The sequence below is a fragment of the Pongo pygmaeus genome, chromosome 6 (assembly GCF_028885625.2).
Source record: "Pongo pygmaeus isolate AG05252 chromosome 6, NHGRI_mPonPyg2-v2.0_pri, whole genome shotgun sequence".
Taxonomy (NCBI): domain Eukaryota; kingdom Metazoa; phylum Chordata; class Mammalia; order Primates; family Hominidae; genus Pongo; species Pongo pygmaeus.
In genome coordinates this window covers 142847470-142866335 of record NC_072379.2, presented here as the reverse complement: position 1 = coordinate 142866335, position 18866 = coordinate 142847470, and the positions used below count along the sequence as shown (strand labels likewise).

The 18866-nt window shown below is 40.8% G+C and overlaps 1 protein-coding gene, 1 non-coding gene and 1 pseudogene across 2 annotated transcripts; all 3 read left to right on the top strand.

The window, feature by feature from the left end:
• Positions 1–1133: 1133 nt before the first annotated feature.
• Positions 1134–4202, top strand: LOC129040150 (cTAGE family member 15). Its single transcript, XM_054494152.1, has one exon. It carries the CDS (start codon positions 1182–1184, stop codon positions 3507–3509), a length of 2328 nt encoding a protein of 775 aa, XP_054350127.1. The 5' UTR covers positions 1134–1181; the 3' UTR covers positions 3510–4202.
• Positions 4107–4209, top strand: LOC129041785 (U6 spliceosomal RNA). Its single transcript, XR_008503934.1, has one exon. It is a non-coding gene; the product is annotated as a U6 spliceosomal RNA (small nuclear RNA).
• An 8451-nt stretch (positions 4210–12660) lies between these two features.
• On the top strand, positions 12661–17332 carry LOC129041646 (TRPM8 channel-associated factor 2-like; annotated as a pseudogene).
• Positions 17333–18866: the final 1534 nt, after the last annotated feature.

Sequence of the window (18866 nt, the reverse complement as noted above, 5' to 3'; positions counted from 1 at the left end):
CAGTTATTAAAAACAAATTCACAGATAATCCAGATATTGGGTTAATATATAGGGCATCATAATATCTATGATCAATATAAAGGAAAGAAAGAAAAAATGAAAGACAAAACAGGTTGTGTCCGATTTCTTTCTGGCAATTCTAAAATGCTCACTTTATTTATTTGCATAGATTTCAATATCCTAAATTATGTTTGATGTTTCAAGCAAAAATCGTAGCATTGTCTAGTGTTATTCTAAATGAATTTATGACAATTATACTATAAATTTGAGAGGGTAAAGAGACATAAAATGACATAGGGTTGTTACACTTCACTCAAACTGGAATATAGATGACACAAACTGACTGTGATAATGTATATTTAAAGGAATTTCTAGAACAACCACTAAGCGATAAAAAGCAACCAGAAAACTATAAAAAGAAGATACACCATAAACACTATGAATAACAAAATGGAATTCTAAAATAAATGTTCAAATAACCCACAGGAAGTCATGAAAAACAAGCAGAGAAACAAGAGTTGATAGAGAAAACAAAAAATGTCAGGCTTATGCACTAAAGTATCAATAATTCATTTAATTATGAATGGTCTACCAATTAAGAGACAGATAATAGAAGGGTGTATTTAAAAGTATGACCCTTTCTTATATGTTTCTTGCACGCTGTGTACAGGAGACTCACTTGAAATGTACCAATACAGGGCAGGCCAAATTAACAGGATGAAAAAAGATATATTACACAAACATTAATGAAAGGAAAGCAAGAGTGCCTGTATGCATATCAGATAAAGCAAAGAAAATTACCAGAAACAGAGAGATTCTAAAATGATCAAAGGTTTAATCCATGAAGAAGACAGCAATTTTAAAAGTGTATTCACCAAACAACAGAGCTTCAAAATACGTGATGTGAAAACTGCCAGAACTGAGGCGGGTCGGGCTCAGACCAGCGCTGCCTCAGGATGTAAAGTGTAACAAGGGGGCCGGGGGAGGTGGTGGGGGGCAGCATGGGCCTGTGAGGCCTGTGGGTGCCCGCGTTCCGCAGCTCCCCCCGCAGCCGGCTCCGCAGTGGTCCGCTCCGGTTGGTTGCCGCGTGCGGATTCCGGTTCCAGACCCAAGGCTGCGTGTTCTCCACCGCTTGTTGTGGCCAGTGTTACTGCGGTGACCGCCAGAGCAGCCTCGGCGCTATGGAGGAGCCCGGTGCTACCCCTCAGCCCTACCTGGGGCTGGTCCTAGAGGAGCTACGCAGAGTTGTGGCAGCACTACCTGAGAATATGAGACCAGATTCGAATCCTTATGGTTTCCCATCGGAACTGGTCGTATGTGCAGCTGTTATTGGATTTTTTGTTGTTCTCCTTTTTCTGTGGAGAAGTTTTAGATCGGTTAGGAGTCGGCTTTACGTGGGAAGAGAGCAAAAACTTGGTGCAACGCTTTCTGGACTAATTGAAGAAAAATGTAAACTACTTGAAAAGTTTAGCCTTATTCAAAAAGAGTATGAAGGCTATGAAGTAGAGTCATCTTTAGAGGATGCCAGCTTTGAGAAGGCGGCAGCAGAAGCACGAAGTTTGGAGGCAACCTGTGAAAAGCTGAACAGGTCCAATTCTGAACTTGAGGATGAAATCCTCTGTCTAGAAAAAGACTTAAAAGAAGAGAAATCGAAACATTCTCAACAAGATGAATTGATGGCGGATATTTCAAAAAGGATACAGTCTCTAGAAGATGAGTCAAAATCCCTCAAATCACAAATAGCTGAAGCCAAAATCATCTGCAAGATGTTTAAAATGAGCGAAGAACGACGGGCGATAGCAATAAAAGATGCTTTGAATGAAAATTCTCAACTTCAGGAAAGCCAGAAACAGCTTTTGCAAGAAGCTGAGGTATGGAAAGAACAAGTGAGTGAACTTAATAAACAGAAAATAACATTTGAAGACTCCAAAGTACACGCAGAACAAGTTCTAAATGATAAAGAGAATCACATCAAGACTCTGACTGGACACTTGCTAATGATGAAAGATCAGGCTGCTGTGCTTGAAGAAGACACAACGGATGATGATAACTTGGAATTAGAAGTGAACAGTCAATCGGAAAATGGTGCTTACTTAGATGATCCTACAAAAGGAGCTTTGAAGAAACTGATTCATGCTGCTAAGTTATATGTTTCTTTAAAAACCTTAGAAGGAGAAAGAAACCACATTATTATTCAGTTATCTGAAGTTGATAAAACAAACGAAGAGCTTACAGAGTATATGAAAAATCTTCAGACTCAACAAGCATCTTTGCAGTCAGAAAACATACATTTTGAAAGTGAGAATCAGAAGCTTCAAGAGAAACTTAAAATAATGACTGAATTATATCAAGAAAATGAAATGACACTCCACAGGAAATTGACAATAGAGGAAAATTACCGGATAGAGGAAAAAGAGAAACTTTCTAAAGTGGAAGAAAAGATCAGCCATGCCACTGAAGAGCTGGACACCTATAGAAAGCTAGCCAAAGATCTTGAAGAAGAATTGAAGAGAACTGTTCATTTTTATCAAAAGCAGGTTATTTCCTACGAGAAAAAAGGACATGATAATTGGTTGGCAGCTCGGACTGCTGAAAGAAACCTCAATGATTTAAGGAAAGAAAATGCTCACAACAAACAAAAATTAACTGAAACAGAGTTGAAATTTGAACTTTTAGAAAAAGATCCTAACGCACTTGATGTTTCAAATACAGCATTTGGCGGAGAGCATTCCCCATATGGTCCCGCACCATTGGGTCGGCCTTCATCTGAATCGAGAGCTTTTCTCTCTCCTCAAACTTTGTTGGAGGATCCACTCGGACTCTCACCTGTGCTTCCGGAGGGAGGAGGAAGAGGCTCAAGAGGCCCAGGGAATCCGCTGGACCATCAGATTACCAATGAAAGAGAAGAACCAAGCTGTGACAGGTTAATCGATCCTCACAGGGTTCCTTCTGACACTGGGTCCCTGTCATCTCCATCGGTACAGGACTGTAAGATGATGTTTCCTCCACCAGGACAATCATATCCTGATTCAGCTCTTCCTCCACAAAGGGAAGACAGATTTTCTTCTAATTCTGATAGACTGTCTGGACCAGCAGAACCCAGAAGTTTTAAAATGCCTTCTTTGGATAAAATGGATGGGTCAATGCCTTCAGAAATGGAATCCAGTAGAAATGATGCCAAAGATGATCTTGGTAATTTAAATGTGCCTGATTCATCGCTCCCTGCTGAAAATGAAGCAACTGGCCCCGGCTTTATTCCTCCACCTCTTGCTCCAATCAGCGTTCCGTTGTTTCCAGTGGACACAAGGGGCCCGTTCATGAGAAGAGGACCTCCTTTCCCCCCACCTCCTCCAGGAACCGTGTTTGGAGCTTCTCGAGGTTATTTTCCACCAAGGGATTTCCCATGTCCACCACATGCTCCATTTGCAATGAGAAACATCTATCCACCAAGGGGTTTACCTCCTTACCTTCATCCGAGACCTGGATTTTATCCCAACCCAACATTCTGAAGGTAGAAGGGAGTTCCCTTCAGGATTGATTCCGCCTTCAATGCTACTGAACATCCAGAACCACAGCAAGGAACCTGACAACAGTTTTGCTTTCTTCAAAAGTAATTTTGACTGATCTCATTTTCAGTTTAAGTAACTGCTATTACTTAAGTGATTGCACTTTTGCTCAAATTGAAGTTTAATATAATTATAATTCTCAGGATAGTATTTTGTAAATAAAGATGTTTTAAAAATGAATCTTAGGAGTAAATCATTCCATTTTATTATATTCTAGATAGGATAACTATTTGAATTTGGTGAACTAATCCACTCTTAGAGAAACAATAGTGGGAGTTTTATATATGTAATCTTGCAGGTGGGGAGGCTTTAAATTCTAAAGGTTGTGGTGTCTTCATGCCAAGAACTGTATTCACTGTGGTTGCAGATAAATGTGAAAGTAACTTCATGCTTAATTAAATATACTTTGGTTGATTTTTTTTAAAAAAAGAAAACTGCCAGAACTGAAAGGAGGTATAGATGAATCCACAATTATAGTAGGAAATTTTCCCATGCCTTTTTCAATAATTGATAGAACTAGACAGAAAATCAGCAAGGAGTGTTGGCTTTGGCAGCACTTTCTAAAATTAGAATGATGCAGACAAGATTAACACGGCTCCTGCATATAGATTACACAAAATTTTGTGAAGCACTTCACATTTTAAAAAGAGGAAAAAAAAAGAAAATCAACAAGAATAGAAAACAACTCAAAATGCCATTAACCAAAAGAATCTATTTGGCATTTACAGAACATTCCACACAACAACAGCAGAATACACACATTTTTTTGAGTGCTGATGAAACACATGGCAAGATAGAGCTGTCCTAGGCCCTAAAACTCACCAGAACAAATTTAAAAGAGATAGTAATCATCCAGAGCAGGTGAAAACCAGAAACCATTGTAGGGAATCCAATTGGAAATCAGCATAAGAAAGATATGAAAATTCCCAAACACTTGGAAATTTAAAAACACACTTCTAAATAATCTATCAGTCAAAGAAGAAGTCTCAAGGAAAAATTTTAAAAATACATTGAACTGGATAATCATGCAACTGTGACATATCAAAGTACTGAGAAGGAAACTTATAGCAATAAATGCATGCATTAGTAAAGAGGAAAAGTCTCGAGTGAGCAATAGATTTCCACCTCAGGAACCTAGAAAAAGAAGAGCAGAATAAACTCAAAGCAAGTAGAGGGTGGACATTAATGAAGATAAGAAAAGAAAACACTTAAATTTAAAAGAGAAAAAATAGTTAAACAAATAAAACAAAGAGATAGTTCTGTTAAAAGATTAATACAATTTAGCAAACTCAAGCAGAAATTAAAAGGAAAAGAAAAGACATACATTTTAAATACCATAATGAAACAGGTGATATCACTACAGACACCACATATAACAAAGGACAATCAAGGAATATTACAAACCATTCCACACACATAAATCAGACAACTTAAACAAAATGGACAAAATGCAGTGTTCCTCCTGCAACACAAACAAACTCAACTCACCATGCATGAATAGATAATTTGAATAACTCTATAACCATTAAGAAAATTGAAATCATGATTTTAAAACTACCAAAAAAGGAATCTCTAGGTTTAGATGGTTTCACTGGAGAATTCTACCATGTTTTTTAAAAAATAACACCAATTCTACACAATCTTTTCCAGAAAACAGAAAAGGAGAGAACGTTCCCCAGCTTCAATTTTTGAAGCTGCTATTACACTGATACCAAAACCAGGAGAGAGAGTGGGGGTGTGTGTGTGTATATGTAAAGATATGTATAACTTAATATTAACAAATAGAATTCTACAGTATATTAAAAAATATGTACCCCATGTCCAAGGGGGGTTGTTTCCAGAAATACAAGCCTGACTAAATCTCAAAAAGTCAATCAAAATAATCCACCATGTTAACAAACAAAAGAAGAAAAGTTACATTGTATCAGTGGATGCATAATAAACACTTAACAAATTTAACACATTTCAATATCCATTCATGATAAAAGCTCTCTATAAAGCAGGAATAGAGGAAACTTTATGCACTTGATAAAAAGCATCTATAAAAAGCTAACATTATACAGTCATGTGTTGTTTAGCGATGCGTTAAACGATACGTTCTGAGAAACGTGCTGTCAAGTGAATTTGTCATTGTGCAAATGTCGTAGAGTGTACTTACAGAAACCTAGGTGGTATATACAGTAGCCACTATACACCTAGGCTATATGGAAGAGCTCATAGCTCCTACGGGACAAACCTGTGCAGCATATTAGTGTGCTGAATACTATAGGCAATTGTAACACTGTAAGTGTTACATTTATGGTAACAATTTGTAATAGTCACCAACTATGGTATTTATGTACCTAAGTATATCTAACTACATGAAATGTACAGTAAAAAATATAAAAGATTTTTAAGATGGTACACCTGTATAGGGAACTTACAATAAATGGAGCTTGCAGGACCGGAAGTTGCCTGGGTGAGTTAGTGAGTGAGTGGTGAGTGAATATGAAGGCCTAGGACATTACTGGCTGTGGATTTGTCATACATAGCTCTTATTATTTTAAGATGTGTCCCATCAATATCTAGTTTGTTGAGAGTTTTTAGCATGAAAGGCTGTTGAATTTTGTCAAAGACCTTTTTTGCATCTATTGAGATAACTGTGTGGGTTTTGTCATTGGTTGTGCTTATGTTATGGATTACATTTATTGATTTGCATATGTTGAACCTGCCTTGCATTCCAGGGATAAAGCCAACTTGATGGTGGTGGATAAGCTTTTTGATGTGCTGCTGGATTCTGTTTGCCAGTATTTTATCAAGGATTTTTGCATCAATGTTCATCAGGGATATTGGCCTGAAATTTTCTTTTTTTGTTTTGTCTCTGCCAGGTTTTGGTATCAGGATGATGCTGGCCTCATAAAATGAGTTAGGGAGGAGTCCTGTTTTTCTATTGATTGGAATAGTTTCTGAAGGAATGGTATCAGCTCCTCTTTGTACCTCTCTGGTAGAATTCAGCTGTGAATCTGTCTGGTCCTGGGTTTTTTTTGGTTGCTAGGCTATTAATTACTGCCTCAATTTCAGAACTTGTGATTGGTCTATCCAGGGATTCGAGTTCTTCCTGGCTTGGTCTTGGGAGGGTGTATGTGTCTGATAATGTATCCATTTCTTCTAGATTTTCTAGTTTATTTGCGTAGAGGTGTTTATACTATTCTCTGATGGTAGTTTGCATTTCTGTGGCATCAGTAGTGATATCCCCTTTATCATTTTTATTGTGTCTGTTTGATTCTTCTCTCTTTTCTTCTTTATTAGTCCAGCTAGCAGTCTATTTTGTTCATCTTTTCAACAAGCAAACAAACAAAAAACAGCTCCTGGATTCGTTTTTTTTTTTTTTTAATGGTTTTTCTTGTCTCTATCTCCTTCAGTTCTGCTCTGATCTTAGTTATTTCTTGTCTTCTGCTAGCTTTTGAATTTGTTTGCTCCTGCTTCTCTAGTTCTTTGAATTGTGATGTTAGGGTGTCAGTTTTAGATCTTTCCCACTTTCTCCTGTGGGCTTTTATTGCTATAAATTTCCCTCGAAACGCTGCTTTAGCTGTGTCCCAGAGATTCTGGTACGTTGTATCTTTGTTCTCACTGGTTTCAAAGAACTTATTTGTTTCTGCTTTAATTTTGTTATTTACTCAGTGGTCATTCAGGAGGACATTGTTCAGTTTCCATACAGTTGTGCAGTTTTGAGTGAGTTTCTTAATCCTGAGTTCTAATTTGATTGCACTGTGGTCTGAGAGACTGTTCGTTATGATTTCCATTCTTTTGCATTTGCTGAGGAGTGTTTTACTTCCAATTATGTGGTCAATTTTAGAATAAGTGTGATGTGGTACTGAGAAGAATGTGTATTCTGCTGATTTGGGGTGCGGAGTTCTGTAGATGTCTATTAGGTCCACTTGGTCCAGAGCTGAGTTCAAGTCCTGAATATCCTTGTTAATTTTCTGTCTTGTTGATCTGTTTAGTATCAACAGTAGGGTGTTAAAGTCTCCCACTATTATTGTTTGGGAGTCTAAGCCTCTTTGTAGGTCTCTGAGAACTTGCTTTATGAATCTGGGTGCTCCTGTATTGGATGCATGTATATCTAGCATAGGTAGCTCTTCTTGTTGCATTGATCCTTCTACCATTTTGTAATGCCTTCTTTGTCTTTTTTGATCTTTGTTGGTTTACAGTCTGTTTTATCAGAGACTAGAATTGCAACCCCTGCTATTTTTTTTTTTTTTTTTTTTTTTTTTTTGCTTTCCATTTTCTTGGTAAATCTTCTCCCATCCCTTCATTTTGAGCTTCTATATGTCTTTGCACATGAGATGGGTCTCCTGAATACAGCACACCGATGGGTCTGGACTCTTTATCCAATTTGCCAGTCTGTCTTTTAATTGGGACATTTAGCTCATTTACATTTAAGGTTAATATTGTTATGTGTGAATTTGATCGTGTCATTATGATGTTATTTGGTTATTTTGCCTATTAGTTGATGCAGTTTCTTCATAGTGTTGATGGTCTTTACAATTTGGTACATTTTTGCAGTGGCTGGTACCGGTTGTTCCTTTCCACATTTAGTACTTCCTTCAGGAGCTTTTGTAAGGCAGGCCTGGTGGTGACAAAGTCACTCAGCATTTGCTTGTCTGTGAAGGATTTTACTTCTCCTTCACTTATGAAGTTCAGTTTGGCTGGATATGAAATTTTGGGTTGAAAATTCTTTTCTTTAAGAATGTGAGGGCAGGGATGGAGCTGAAAGCCTGGCAGCCCAGACAGAGGTCTGTCTCAAGCAGCCTGAGCCCTCAGGCACCCCCCAGCTCCCTGGCAGCTCCCCTCTACCTGCCAACGTCAGTGCCACACTGGTGTCTGAAAGGAATAATGAGAACAGGACAGACTAACCTTTTAAATGATGTGAAAAAAATCAGAGGTGAAAATTGTACATTAGGAATGTATTTATGCAAATTTTATTGAAATTTAGTGTCAACAAAGATTTTCTCAGTGGTCTAGAAAATCAAAAAAAAAAAAAAAAAAAAAAAGAATGCAGAATATTGGCCCCCACTCTCTTCTTGCTTGTAGGGTCCTGCCAAGATCTGCTGTTAGTCTGATGGGCTTCCCTTTCTGAATAACCTGACCTTTCTCTCTGGCTGTCCTGAACAGTTTTTCCTTCATTTCAGCCTTGGTGAATCTGACAATTATGTGTCTTGGGGTTTTTCTTCTCAAGGAGTATCTTTGTGGTGTTCTCTGTATTTCCTGAATTTGAATGTTGGCCTGTCTTGCTAGGTTGGGGAAGTTCTCCTGGATAATATCCTGAAGTGTGTTTTCCAACTTGGTTCCATTCTCCTCGTCACTTTCAGGTACACCAATCAAACGTAGGTTTGGTCTTTTCATGTAGTCCCACATTTCTTGGAGGCTTTGTTCGTTCCTTTTCATTCCTTTTTCTCTAATCTTGTCTTCATGCTCTATTTCATTAAGTTGATCTTCAATCTCTGATATCCTTTCTTCCGTTTGATTGATTCAGCTATTGATACTTGTGTATGCTTCACAAAGTCATTGTGTTGTGTTTTTCAGCTCCATCAGGTCATTTATATTCTTCTTTAAACTGGTTATTCTAGTTGGCAATTCCTGTAATGTGTTTTCAAGGTTCTTAGCTTCCTTGCATTGGGTTACAACATGCACCTTTAGCTCGGAGGAGTTTGTTATTACCCACCTTCTGAAGCCTACTTCTGCCAGTTCATCACTCATTCTCCATGCAGTTTTGTTCCCTTGCTGGTGAGGAGTTGTGATCCTTTGGAGGAGAAGAGGCATTCTGGTTTTTGGCATTTTCAGCATTTTTGCACTGCTTTTCCCCTCATCTTTGTGGATTTATCTACCTTTGGTCTTTGATGTTGGTGACCTACAGATGGGGTTTCAGTGTGGATGGGCTTTATGTTGATGTTGATGCTATTCCTTTCTGTCTGTTAGTTTTTCTTCTAACAGTCAGGTCCCTCTGCTGCAGGTCTGCTGGAGTTTGCTGGAGGTCCACTCCAGACCTTGTTTGTCTGGGTATCACCAGCAAGGGCTGAAGAACAACAAAGATTGCTGCCTGTTCCTTCCTCTAGAAGGTTCGTCCCAGAGGGGCACCCATCAGATGTCAGCCTGAGCTCTCCTGTAGGAGGTGTCTGTCAACCCCTAATGGGAGGTGTCTCCTAGTCAGGATGCACTGGGGTCAGGGACCCACTTGAGGAAGCAGTCTGTCCCTTAGCAGAGCTTGAGCGCTGTGCTGGGAGATCCACTACTCTATTCAGAGCTGGCAGACAGGGACGTTTAAGTCTGCTGAAGCTGTGCACACAGATGCCCTTTCCCCCAGCTGCTCTGTCCCAGGGAGATGGGCGTTTTATCTGTAAGCCCCTGACTGGGCTGCTGCCTTTCTTTCAGAGATGCCCTGCCCAGAAAGGAGGAATCCAGAGAGGCAGTCTGGCTACAGTGGCTTTGCTGAGCTGCTAGCTGCAGTGGGCTCTACCCTGCTTGAACTTCCCAGCAGCTTTGTTTACACTGTGAGGGGAAAACCACCTATTCAAGCCTCAGTAATGGCAGATGCCCCTGCCCACACCAAGCTCCAGCGTCCCAGGTCAACTTTGGACTCTGTGCTGGCAGTAAGAATTTCAAGCCAGTGGATCTTAGCTTGCTGGGCTCTGTGGGGTGGGATCCACTGAGCTAGACTGCTTGGCTCCCTGGCTCCAGCCCCCTTTCCAGGGGAGTGAATGGTTCTGTCTCGCTAGCATTACAGGCACCACTGGGGTATGAAAAACACTCCTACAGCTAGCTTGGTGTCTGCCCAAACCGCCGCCCAGTTTTGTGCTTGAAACCCAGGGCCATGGTGGCATAGGCACCCGGGCAATCTCCTGGTCTGCGGGTTGCTAAGAATGTGGAAAAAGCACGGTATCTGGGCTGGAGTGCATCGTTCCTCATGGCACCGTCCCTGGAGGCTTCCCTTGGATAGGGGAGGGAGTTCTTTGACCCCTTGCGCTTACTGGGTGAGGCGACACCACACCCTGCTTCAGCTCACCCTCCATGGGCTGCACCCAGTGTCTAACCAGTCCCAGTGAGATAAGCCAGGTACCTCAGTTGGAAATGCAGAAATTGCCCACCTTCTCCATTGATCTTGCTAGGAGCTGCAGACCGGGGCTCTTCCTATTTGGCCATCTTGCGAGCCGCACCTTTATTTCTGATTTTCTAAAGGATTTTATTACATAAACTTTGAATATAGTAAAAAGTATTTTTTCAAATACTGAAATAATCTTTTTTCTCTTTTTCATCTGCTAACATGAGTGGATTCATTAATTAATTTTCTAATGTTAAACCAATATTGAGTCCTGTTATTATGTGCATTATGATAAGTGTAAGTTATTGTTTATAAGTTTAATATTGTTCCTGGCATTCTTCTATCTATATTTATGAGTTAGATTGGCCTGTAGTTTTCTCTTTTGGTGTACTTGTTATGTTTTGATATCAAAGTTACATCTTTCCTCATAAAATATATTATTGAATGCTCCCTCTTTTGCTGTCTTTGGAAGTTGTCATAAATATTTAAATGATTTGTTCCCTAAATATTTGAAAGAAGTCACCCAACATTATGTCTGGAAATTTCTTTATTAGAAGTTTTTAACCAGTTTGGAATGTTGAGACAGGTGGGTCATGAGGTCAGGAGTTCGAGACCTGACCAACATGGTGAAACCCTGTCTCTACTAAAAATACAGAAATTACCCAGGTGTGGTGGTGCTCGCCTGTAATCCCAGCTACTCAGGAGGCTGAGGCAGGAGAATCACTTGAACCCAGGAGGTGGAGGTTGCAGTGAGCCGAGACTGTACCACTGCACTCCAGCCTGGGCGACAGAGTGAGACTCCATCTCAAAAAAAAAAAAAAGTTATTACCTACTGAGAGCATTCCCTCAGTAGTTATAGAATTATTGGTAAACTTCTTAGTTCAGTTTTAAAAATCATACTTTTCAATAATTTGTGTATTTTACCTAAATTTTCAAATGCATTGAGTTAAAGTTGTTTATTCATTTTTGTATTTTTATTTAATAATCACATCATGTGTCATTTTCTTTCCCTTTCATTCCTGATGTTAGTTATTGGTACTTTGTGTCACTCCTCTTTTCTCCTTACTCGGTCTCGCTAGAGATTTGTCTCTTCAAAGAACCAATTTTGAGTTTAGTTCTTGCCACTTTCTATTTAAATCATATCTGTTCTTAGTTTTATTATTTCCTTTCTCCTGCTTGTTGAGGTAGGTGTTATTTTACTATTATTACCTAACTTCCTAATATGATGTTTAGCTCAATTTACTTTCAGTGTTTATTTCTTCTCTAATATGAACTTTTAAAAATATACATTATTTGAAGCACTTTGTACCAAACGAACACTATACATATAGGTCATACAAATCGCTGAAAGGAACAAGTAAATTCTGCAAATTAATCACTATACACACAAGTAAATGGACTAGTGAATGGGTTCCAGTGAATGAGTGTGTGAAATACTAACTCCTGATGAATCGAATTCCAGAGCTTTGGCTCTTCCCGAATCATCACAGAGACCCAGGAGCCTCTTCCAAGGAGCTGCTCTAATGGAACAGGCCCAGAGTAGTCACAGACCTTACTGTTTCTGCTCATTCTTAAAAAGGTCTTACCTCTGACAACCACCATTTCCTGTAATGTTTATCAACGTTTCTCACTACACATGGTAGAGGCTTTGCAGAGACTCCCTTGCTCACCACAGAGGAATGCTATCATGCAGAGCATAAGGCCAACAACTGGAAGAAACTTGAACAAGGAAAATCTCAGAGTCTAAGTTGCTTCAGTCTGGGCTGCAGACCTGAAAATCTCAGAGTCTAAATTGTTTCAGTCTGGGCTGCAGACCTCTGCGAGAAATAGCCCAGGAACTTAGGAGAAGCACCACCTGAGTGTCCTTTAGGTGTTCAGAGAAGCCTCCCAGCCAACATCACCCTTTCAAAAGGAAGCAGGAAGAAAGATATACCCAAAGGTAGTCACTCCTCCCTGTAGGTAGCATCTCCAGATCATCCACTTGTTATTTCTACATAAACATCTCTCCTCCTTCCCATGGGATCTGAGCCATCCACAGGACGTCCAGACATCCAGGTGAGCTCCTCTGCCTGTTTCTGGAATACAAATTTACCTGCTATGCAGGCATGGAGGGAGGTGTCACTGATGTTCTTTGTATGTTGAAGCTGGCAGTGGTCAGCCTGGGGCTTGTGGTGACCCTGAGGAGATTGAGCTGTTAAGCTTTTGGATTAGTGAAAGACAACACGTGTGTTTGAATTGAAGCCTCAATGTGCCCAAAGTGCATTCCTTGCAGTTCATTTATTTTCTGTTTCTGATTTTCTTTCTACTGTGATTCTCTTTCTTTAGTTCTTGCCTCATTCATCCTTCTTTGGTCTTATGATACACGAGTCTGATTTTGTCTGTTTTGCTGCCATCAGCAGTCAGAGCATCAGGGCTGAGGGAGATTTACTATCCGTGCCGTGTTATGCTGCAGGTGAGAAAACTGTGACCTGAGAAATAAAAGGCCTTGCTCTATGTCACCAGAGCTCCAGTGGGTGAGACACAGCAGCGGCAGAGAAGAGGCCTCAACAGCAAAAATAAATAATTTCCAAAAGAATTTCTATATTTGATACTGCAAAAAGGAAACTGAAGTAGTCACCAAAAGAAAAATCAGGATTTTGTTTTTCTTTTATAGCTGAGTATGTGGTTTGGTTTTTAATTACACATGGCATGTGTGAAGGGGACACCACCATCCATCCGGTCAGTGCTTTAGGCTCTCAGGTGATTGAATTGGTTCAAAGTGTCATGCAAGTGGTGACAAGGCACCATCTGTTTCTGTTCTCATGATTCCTACTCCACAACCTCAGGAGGGAAAGAAATGTCACCTACCATATCTTCTTTCAATTACATTAAATTCTACTACTTGCAGCCTACTTCCTCTTGAACTAGTAGGCAAATTGCTGTCCAGCAATTAAACACTGGAATTGAATCTCTCAAATCAAGCTCAGAATCTTGTAGAAGTGCTTAAGTGAAGCAGAGACATTTAGGAAGGTTTCTCTAGTCTTTGGTCAACATTGTCCACAGCTAAGAGGCCCACTGTTTAAGACTCCGTGGTCCCTTGAAATCAAATGATTCTGCTGCTCCCTTAAGCTAGGACATCTTCACAGACATCTCCAGTGACTGGGTCCAGTTTCTCTAAACATAGCACATAAATCCTTTCTCAGAATTCCCTGAAAACTCAGTCCTCAGAGGCTTCCATCTCTCCTGGGACACTTCACAGAGGCTGGCTACATCCTGTCCCCACAGAACCCACAGAACCATTTTGCCTTCTCAGCGTCAGAGAATCTCACACCTCATTCTCACTGATTCCACTCATGTCTCTCCCTCCTTCCACTGCTGGGGAGCTCAAACTTTGATAAAGTAACCAGGATGGGTGCTGTCTGTAGATAGTTTCACTTTTTCATTTTATAGCTAAACCTCCTCCTTAGCTTTAAGGCAGCTACACTATAGCTGACTTTTGAACAGAGTGTGTACTAGTCCCCAACCTGAATCTTCACCCTTGCCTCTTCATCCTGAGAGTTCTTTCCCTGACCCCCACCACCCTCCCCACAGTCATAGATGCTCAGGCTGGTATATTGAGTGGAAAGATACCTGTCCTGTGTATGGCCAGCCCTATGCCCACCTGGTATCTGTCACCAGCTTGGTGACCCATCATGTTCTCTCCCCTTATGGATCTTGGTAGTGGGAAAGGAAACTGGATGCCAACTACTCCTGAAACCTCTGATGAAACTACAATGACCATATTGCCCTGTACCTCTCTGTTCTCCCAAGTCCTTCTCCAGCCAGGCATACCTCTGCTTCTCCTCAAGCAAACCTAGGAGATGAATTTTTATCCTTCTCTAAAGACTTAACTGTTGTCTCTAAAGTAGTTTCTTCTGAGACTGAACAGTACACTTCCAGGATTTGTTCAGCAAAGCAATCCATTCCTTTGTCCAAGTAAGAGCGGCTTTGCATATGCCTCTGACCACCTCATTGATAAGTCGAAGGACATACTGACTGGGCAGAGTATTAGCTAGTCTGGGCTGCAGGCACTGAAGGAACCCACAGAAGGAAATACTCACTCCTAGCTTTCCTTAAACTCACAATGGGGTAATGGGGTCTTTTCACCATTTGAAAACCAATTACCTGCCAGAGCTCATAGAGTGTGGGCTAGTGCTGAAACTGAAACTCCTTGCCTAGCTTCTTTGATTCTCATAATAAACAAAATTCTCCTCCTTCCCTCTCTTCACCAACTTCAATAGTTAGAAAGGTGTATTCAGTCCCACTGAGCAGTCAACAGAGTGTACGTCTCAGCTGTGTGCCTGCTCACATCCGGGTTTCAGAATGGACCGAGACCATGTTCCATGGGTCTAAAGATCCCCTGGCCAGGCCTTTCTATAAAAAAGACTGTCCTGAGAACAAATACAGCAACATTTTCACCTGCCTCTTACTAATAATTTAAAATCTGAGTAATGAGAATTGGCAAAAGGGAATGGAAGAAGGGGAGAGAATGAAATTCTACAGGAACTGACCTGACAGAGACTAGAAACCACAGGTCATGTTCCCATTTTCCAAGCAGAACAGAGTCTGTACAAACTGAGCATCGCCAATTAGAAAATCTGAAATCCAAAATGCCCCCAAATACAAAACCTTTTGAGTACTGATGTGACTCCACAAGTGGAAAATTCCACACATTAGTTTTTAACACAGACCTTGCTCTGGGCACAAAGCTAGTTAAAATATTGTATAAAATTACCTTCAGGTATGTGTACAATTTTTATGAAAGGTAAGTGAATTTTATATTTAGATCTGGGTCCCATTCCCAAGATATCTCAACATATATATAAGGTGTATATATATATCCAGAACCAGGAGATCCCCTGGGGGTTTACTGCATAGATAGGTAGGTAGATAGATAGATAGATAGGTAGACAGACAGACAGATAGATAGATAGAGATATAGATAGATATAAATATAGATATAGATAGACACATAATGCATTAATACATGCAAATATTCCAAAATCTGAAAAATATCTGAAATTTGAAATACTTCTGCTCCCAAGCATTTCAGAGAAGGGATACTCAATCTGTGTTGAGAGAAGTAATAAAGGCAAAGCTCAAAAAACCATCCCAAGGCAGATCCAGGACACCTCTGCTACCAGGAGGAAAGAAGTCCCAAGCACTCATGTTTTATTTGTGGTGAAGCTCTGAAGGCTTCTTATCAAGGGAGTTTATGAGAGAGCCACTGTTTCCAGATCAAAATCCTGACCCAGGTTCGTGGCAATAGGCATGGAAACTGAAATGAACAAGCCCTCGACTAAGCTCAATGACTAAATGAGTGTGCAAAGTGGAGAGAGGAAGAGGGCAATTGTGATTCTGAGGCTGTGGTGTTCCCTATCATTTTGAGAAGCCAGGAAGAATAATAAAAGTACAGGAATTTTCTTTTGCTATTATAACATCCCAGGCTCTGAGAAAACCAGTGGCATGTATTAGTTCCTACAACCTTCACATGAAAACCCTTCAAGGTTATACTATCTTCCCGACAAAGATGGGAAAAGTAAGCTGAAGTATTTTCTCTAAGAGGAAATGTTGAGCAGGTAGACATAAGTTCGATTTCTTCCATATAGAATTGGAGCTGATAACTGTGATGCTCTTTATGCAGATCGATTTAAATTCCAGGCCAGGGGTAAACCATGGAGATCATTTAAAACTGTCATAAATGAAGGACAACTGGCAATGTAATCTCTGACGGGCAGAAGGGGCTACAAGAAAGGAGAGCTGAGTGGTGGAGGACAGAGCTGTGGAAAACATCTAAGTTGGTGGAGCTAAGGAAAGAATAAGAGGTGATGTCTGAATAATAAAAATAAATCAAGAGAGTGAAAATTCTTAGAAATCATGCTTATGAAGAGTTCTAGAGTCTGGGAAATCAAGAAAGGTAACTACATATCACCCACGTGAGTCTGGCTCTAGGCTCTATCAGGCATGACACTATAAGAAAGAGAGTAACTTGCTTTTATCCATTTGGTTTTCATTCATTCACCATACTTTCCGTTGCAGCAGCTGATAGAACCGTGGCGACAACTCCCACTGCTGCTTTCAAGGCCCTCATGGACGGAGTAACAAGATCTACCCAGAGACCCCTTCCCCTGTGAACTCCTAATTAGAGAGTCTACCTTCCCCATGATGGTAAATGACAACGGCCAGGTGCTCGTTGCTGCCTCCTCCTACAGCCAAGGCTGCCTCGTGGCTGTGTCCCATGAGGGCTACCTGTTGCATGCTGGCTTGGCTCCGTGTCTCCTCAATACAGTGAGCTGGCTCTGTCCTTGTCCTGGGGATCCCGTAGGACTGCACCCATCCTTGGCACCACTAGTAAATATCCTGCAGGACTGTGGTGTTAAGGCACAGATTGAGCCAGAACCAGGAGAGCCCTGGGGGTTTACTGCATCTGTGCCTTCAGTGACACCATGACTGCAATGCTGATCCAGTTTGTGACATGGAGGGGGCTTGCTTATCGGGGGCCAGGCCTGGTACTGGGTCAGCAAGCTTGGCCATGACGAGGTGCTGTGCAGGTTCCCTGGGAACAAGGTGACAAGTGTGGCTGGAATGTACTTCCCCGATGCCTGCTGGGACAGAGAGCGCTTCAAGGTCTCCTAAGAAGGTTCCCAAGATCCCACTCCATGTCAGGTGAGTGTCTGTTCCCCCATTAGGGAGTCTGACTCAGGGTAAACAATAGAGTTGGTTCCCCTCATCAACGAGCTTCCATTTTAACACAGATTATTTTCGACTCAGTTTTGTAACCACCACAAATCATAAGTAGGATGATTAAAAGGCACCAAGACACAAAAGAGGCTGGGTCCTCACTGCCACTCCCTCCTGTGGCCAAAGCTGAATAGAAAAGCTTGTCTTACTCACCACTCTATCTCCCTGCCTAGTGCCTGGAACGTGGAGTGTTTATCAATATTTCTTAAATAAATGAAGGAAGTCGCAATATGGCTTTAATCTTTCCCCAATTGTTTTCTACAAAATTGTGGGTCATATTGGTGGTCATATTGGATAAGAGAAAACTTTCCAATCGTCTCCTCTTTCCCACCCTTGCATGTATGCAGGAGTCAGTACTTCTGAGAATATTTTTAGCAATATTTTGTGGTGGATGATGATGAAAACTTCCAAGGGAAATAATCAGCTTTTAATTAAATTTCCTGGCCCTTGACATTGCATGGTCCCCCTTGTGAAGTTTCCCCAGAGAGGTGGAAGAATCTGGAGGCAGAGTATTCAGGGAATGACAGAAGAAGGATTTATGTGCTATGTCTGGTGAAGTGTGGCTGGAGTGTACTTCACTGACACCTCTGGGGAGAGAAGCCAGTTTGAGGTCTCTAAGAAGTGGCTCAATATCCCACTCCATGTAATGTGAGTGACACTTCCCTAAAAGGAGTCTGAACCATGTTAAATATCAGTCCTATACCCCCATTTTCAAGGAGCTTTCAGTCTAGCAGAGGAGAAATTAGTCACTGTGTAACGGAAGAGTTAACAAATTGCCGATGTAATTCGGAATCTTACCTGTTGCGGCAGAGGAACATCTTCTGCTTTTTCTCTACTATGCACTGAGTATGAAATGCCTTCAGAGCAGGTTATATTTCTGTTTTATTTACTCTTGTGCCTCCCAGTTTTAAATAGTTAGAAAGAGATGGTGGATAAGTGGAGAAAACAACTATAAAATTCATGGAAAACAAGAATCGTGTCTATTCTGCTTACCACGGTATCACTAGCATATAGTGTAATATCTGGCTTCCAGTAAGTGCTAAATAAACATGGAATAAATGAATGAAATCTAAGGCCAATGTAGTCCAGGGACAGCAGGGAGACTGTGACACGTTACAGTCTATATCTGCAATTCAGGGATTTTCTTCCCCAGGCATGGAGTGGGACCCCTGAGTGAGGGTATGTCTGAATGGAAAGTGGGGCAGCAAGGTGGTGATGAAGCCGGAGGAAATCTTGTAGCAACTTCTTCCATAGAGGAGCAGGATCATTCTGTCTAAAGATAGAGAAAAATTGGACAAATGGTGGGGTTTCTCATAACCATAAGATTGGATCAAATGAACTATGACTGTCCTATGATGTGAATCCCAAGAAATCGATAAGTGAAGCTCTTCCTCATTTAACTAATTCTTTTGTCTACACAAATATACTTCAGTCTTTGGCATAGACGAATAGTATTCCATGGA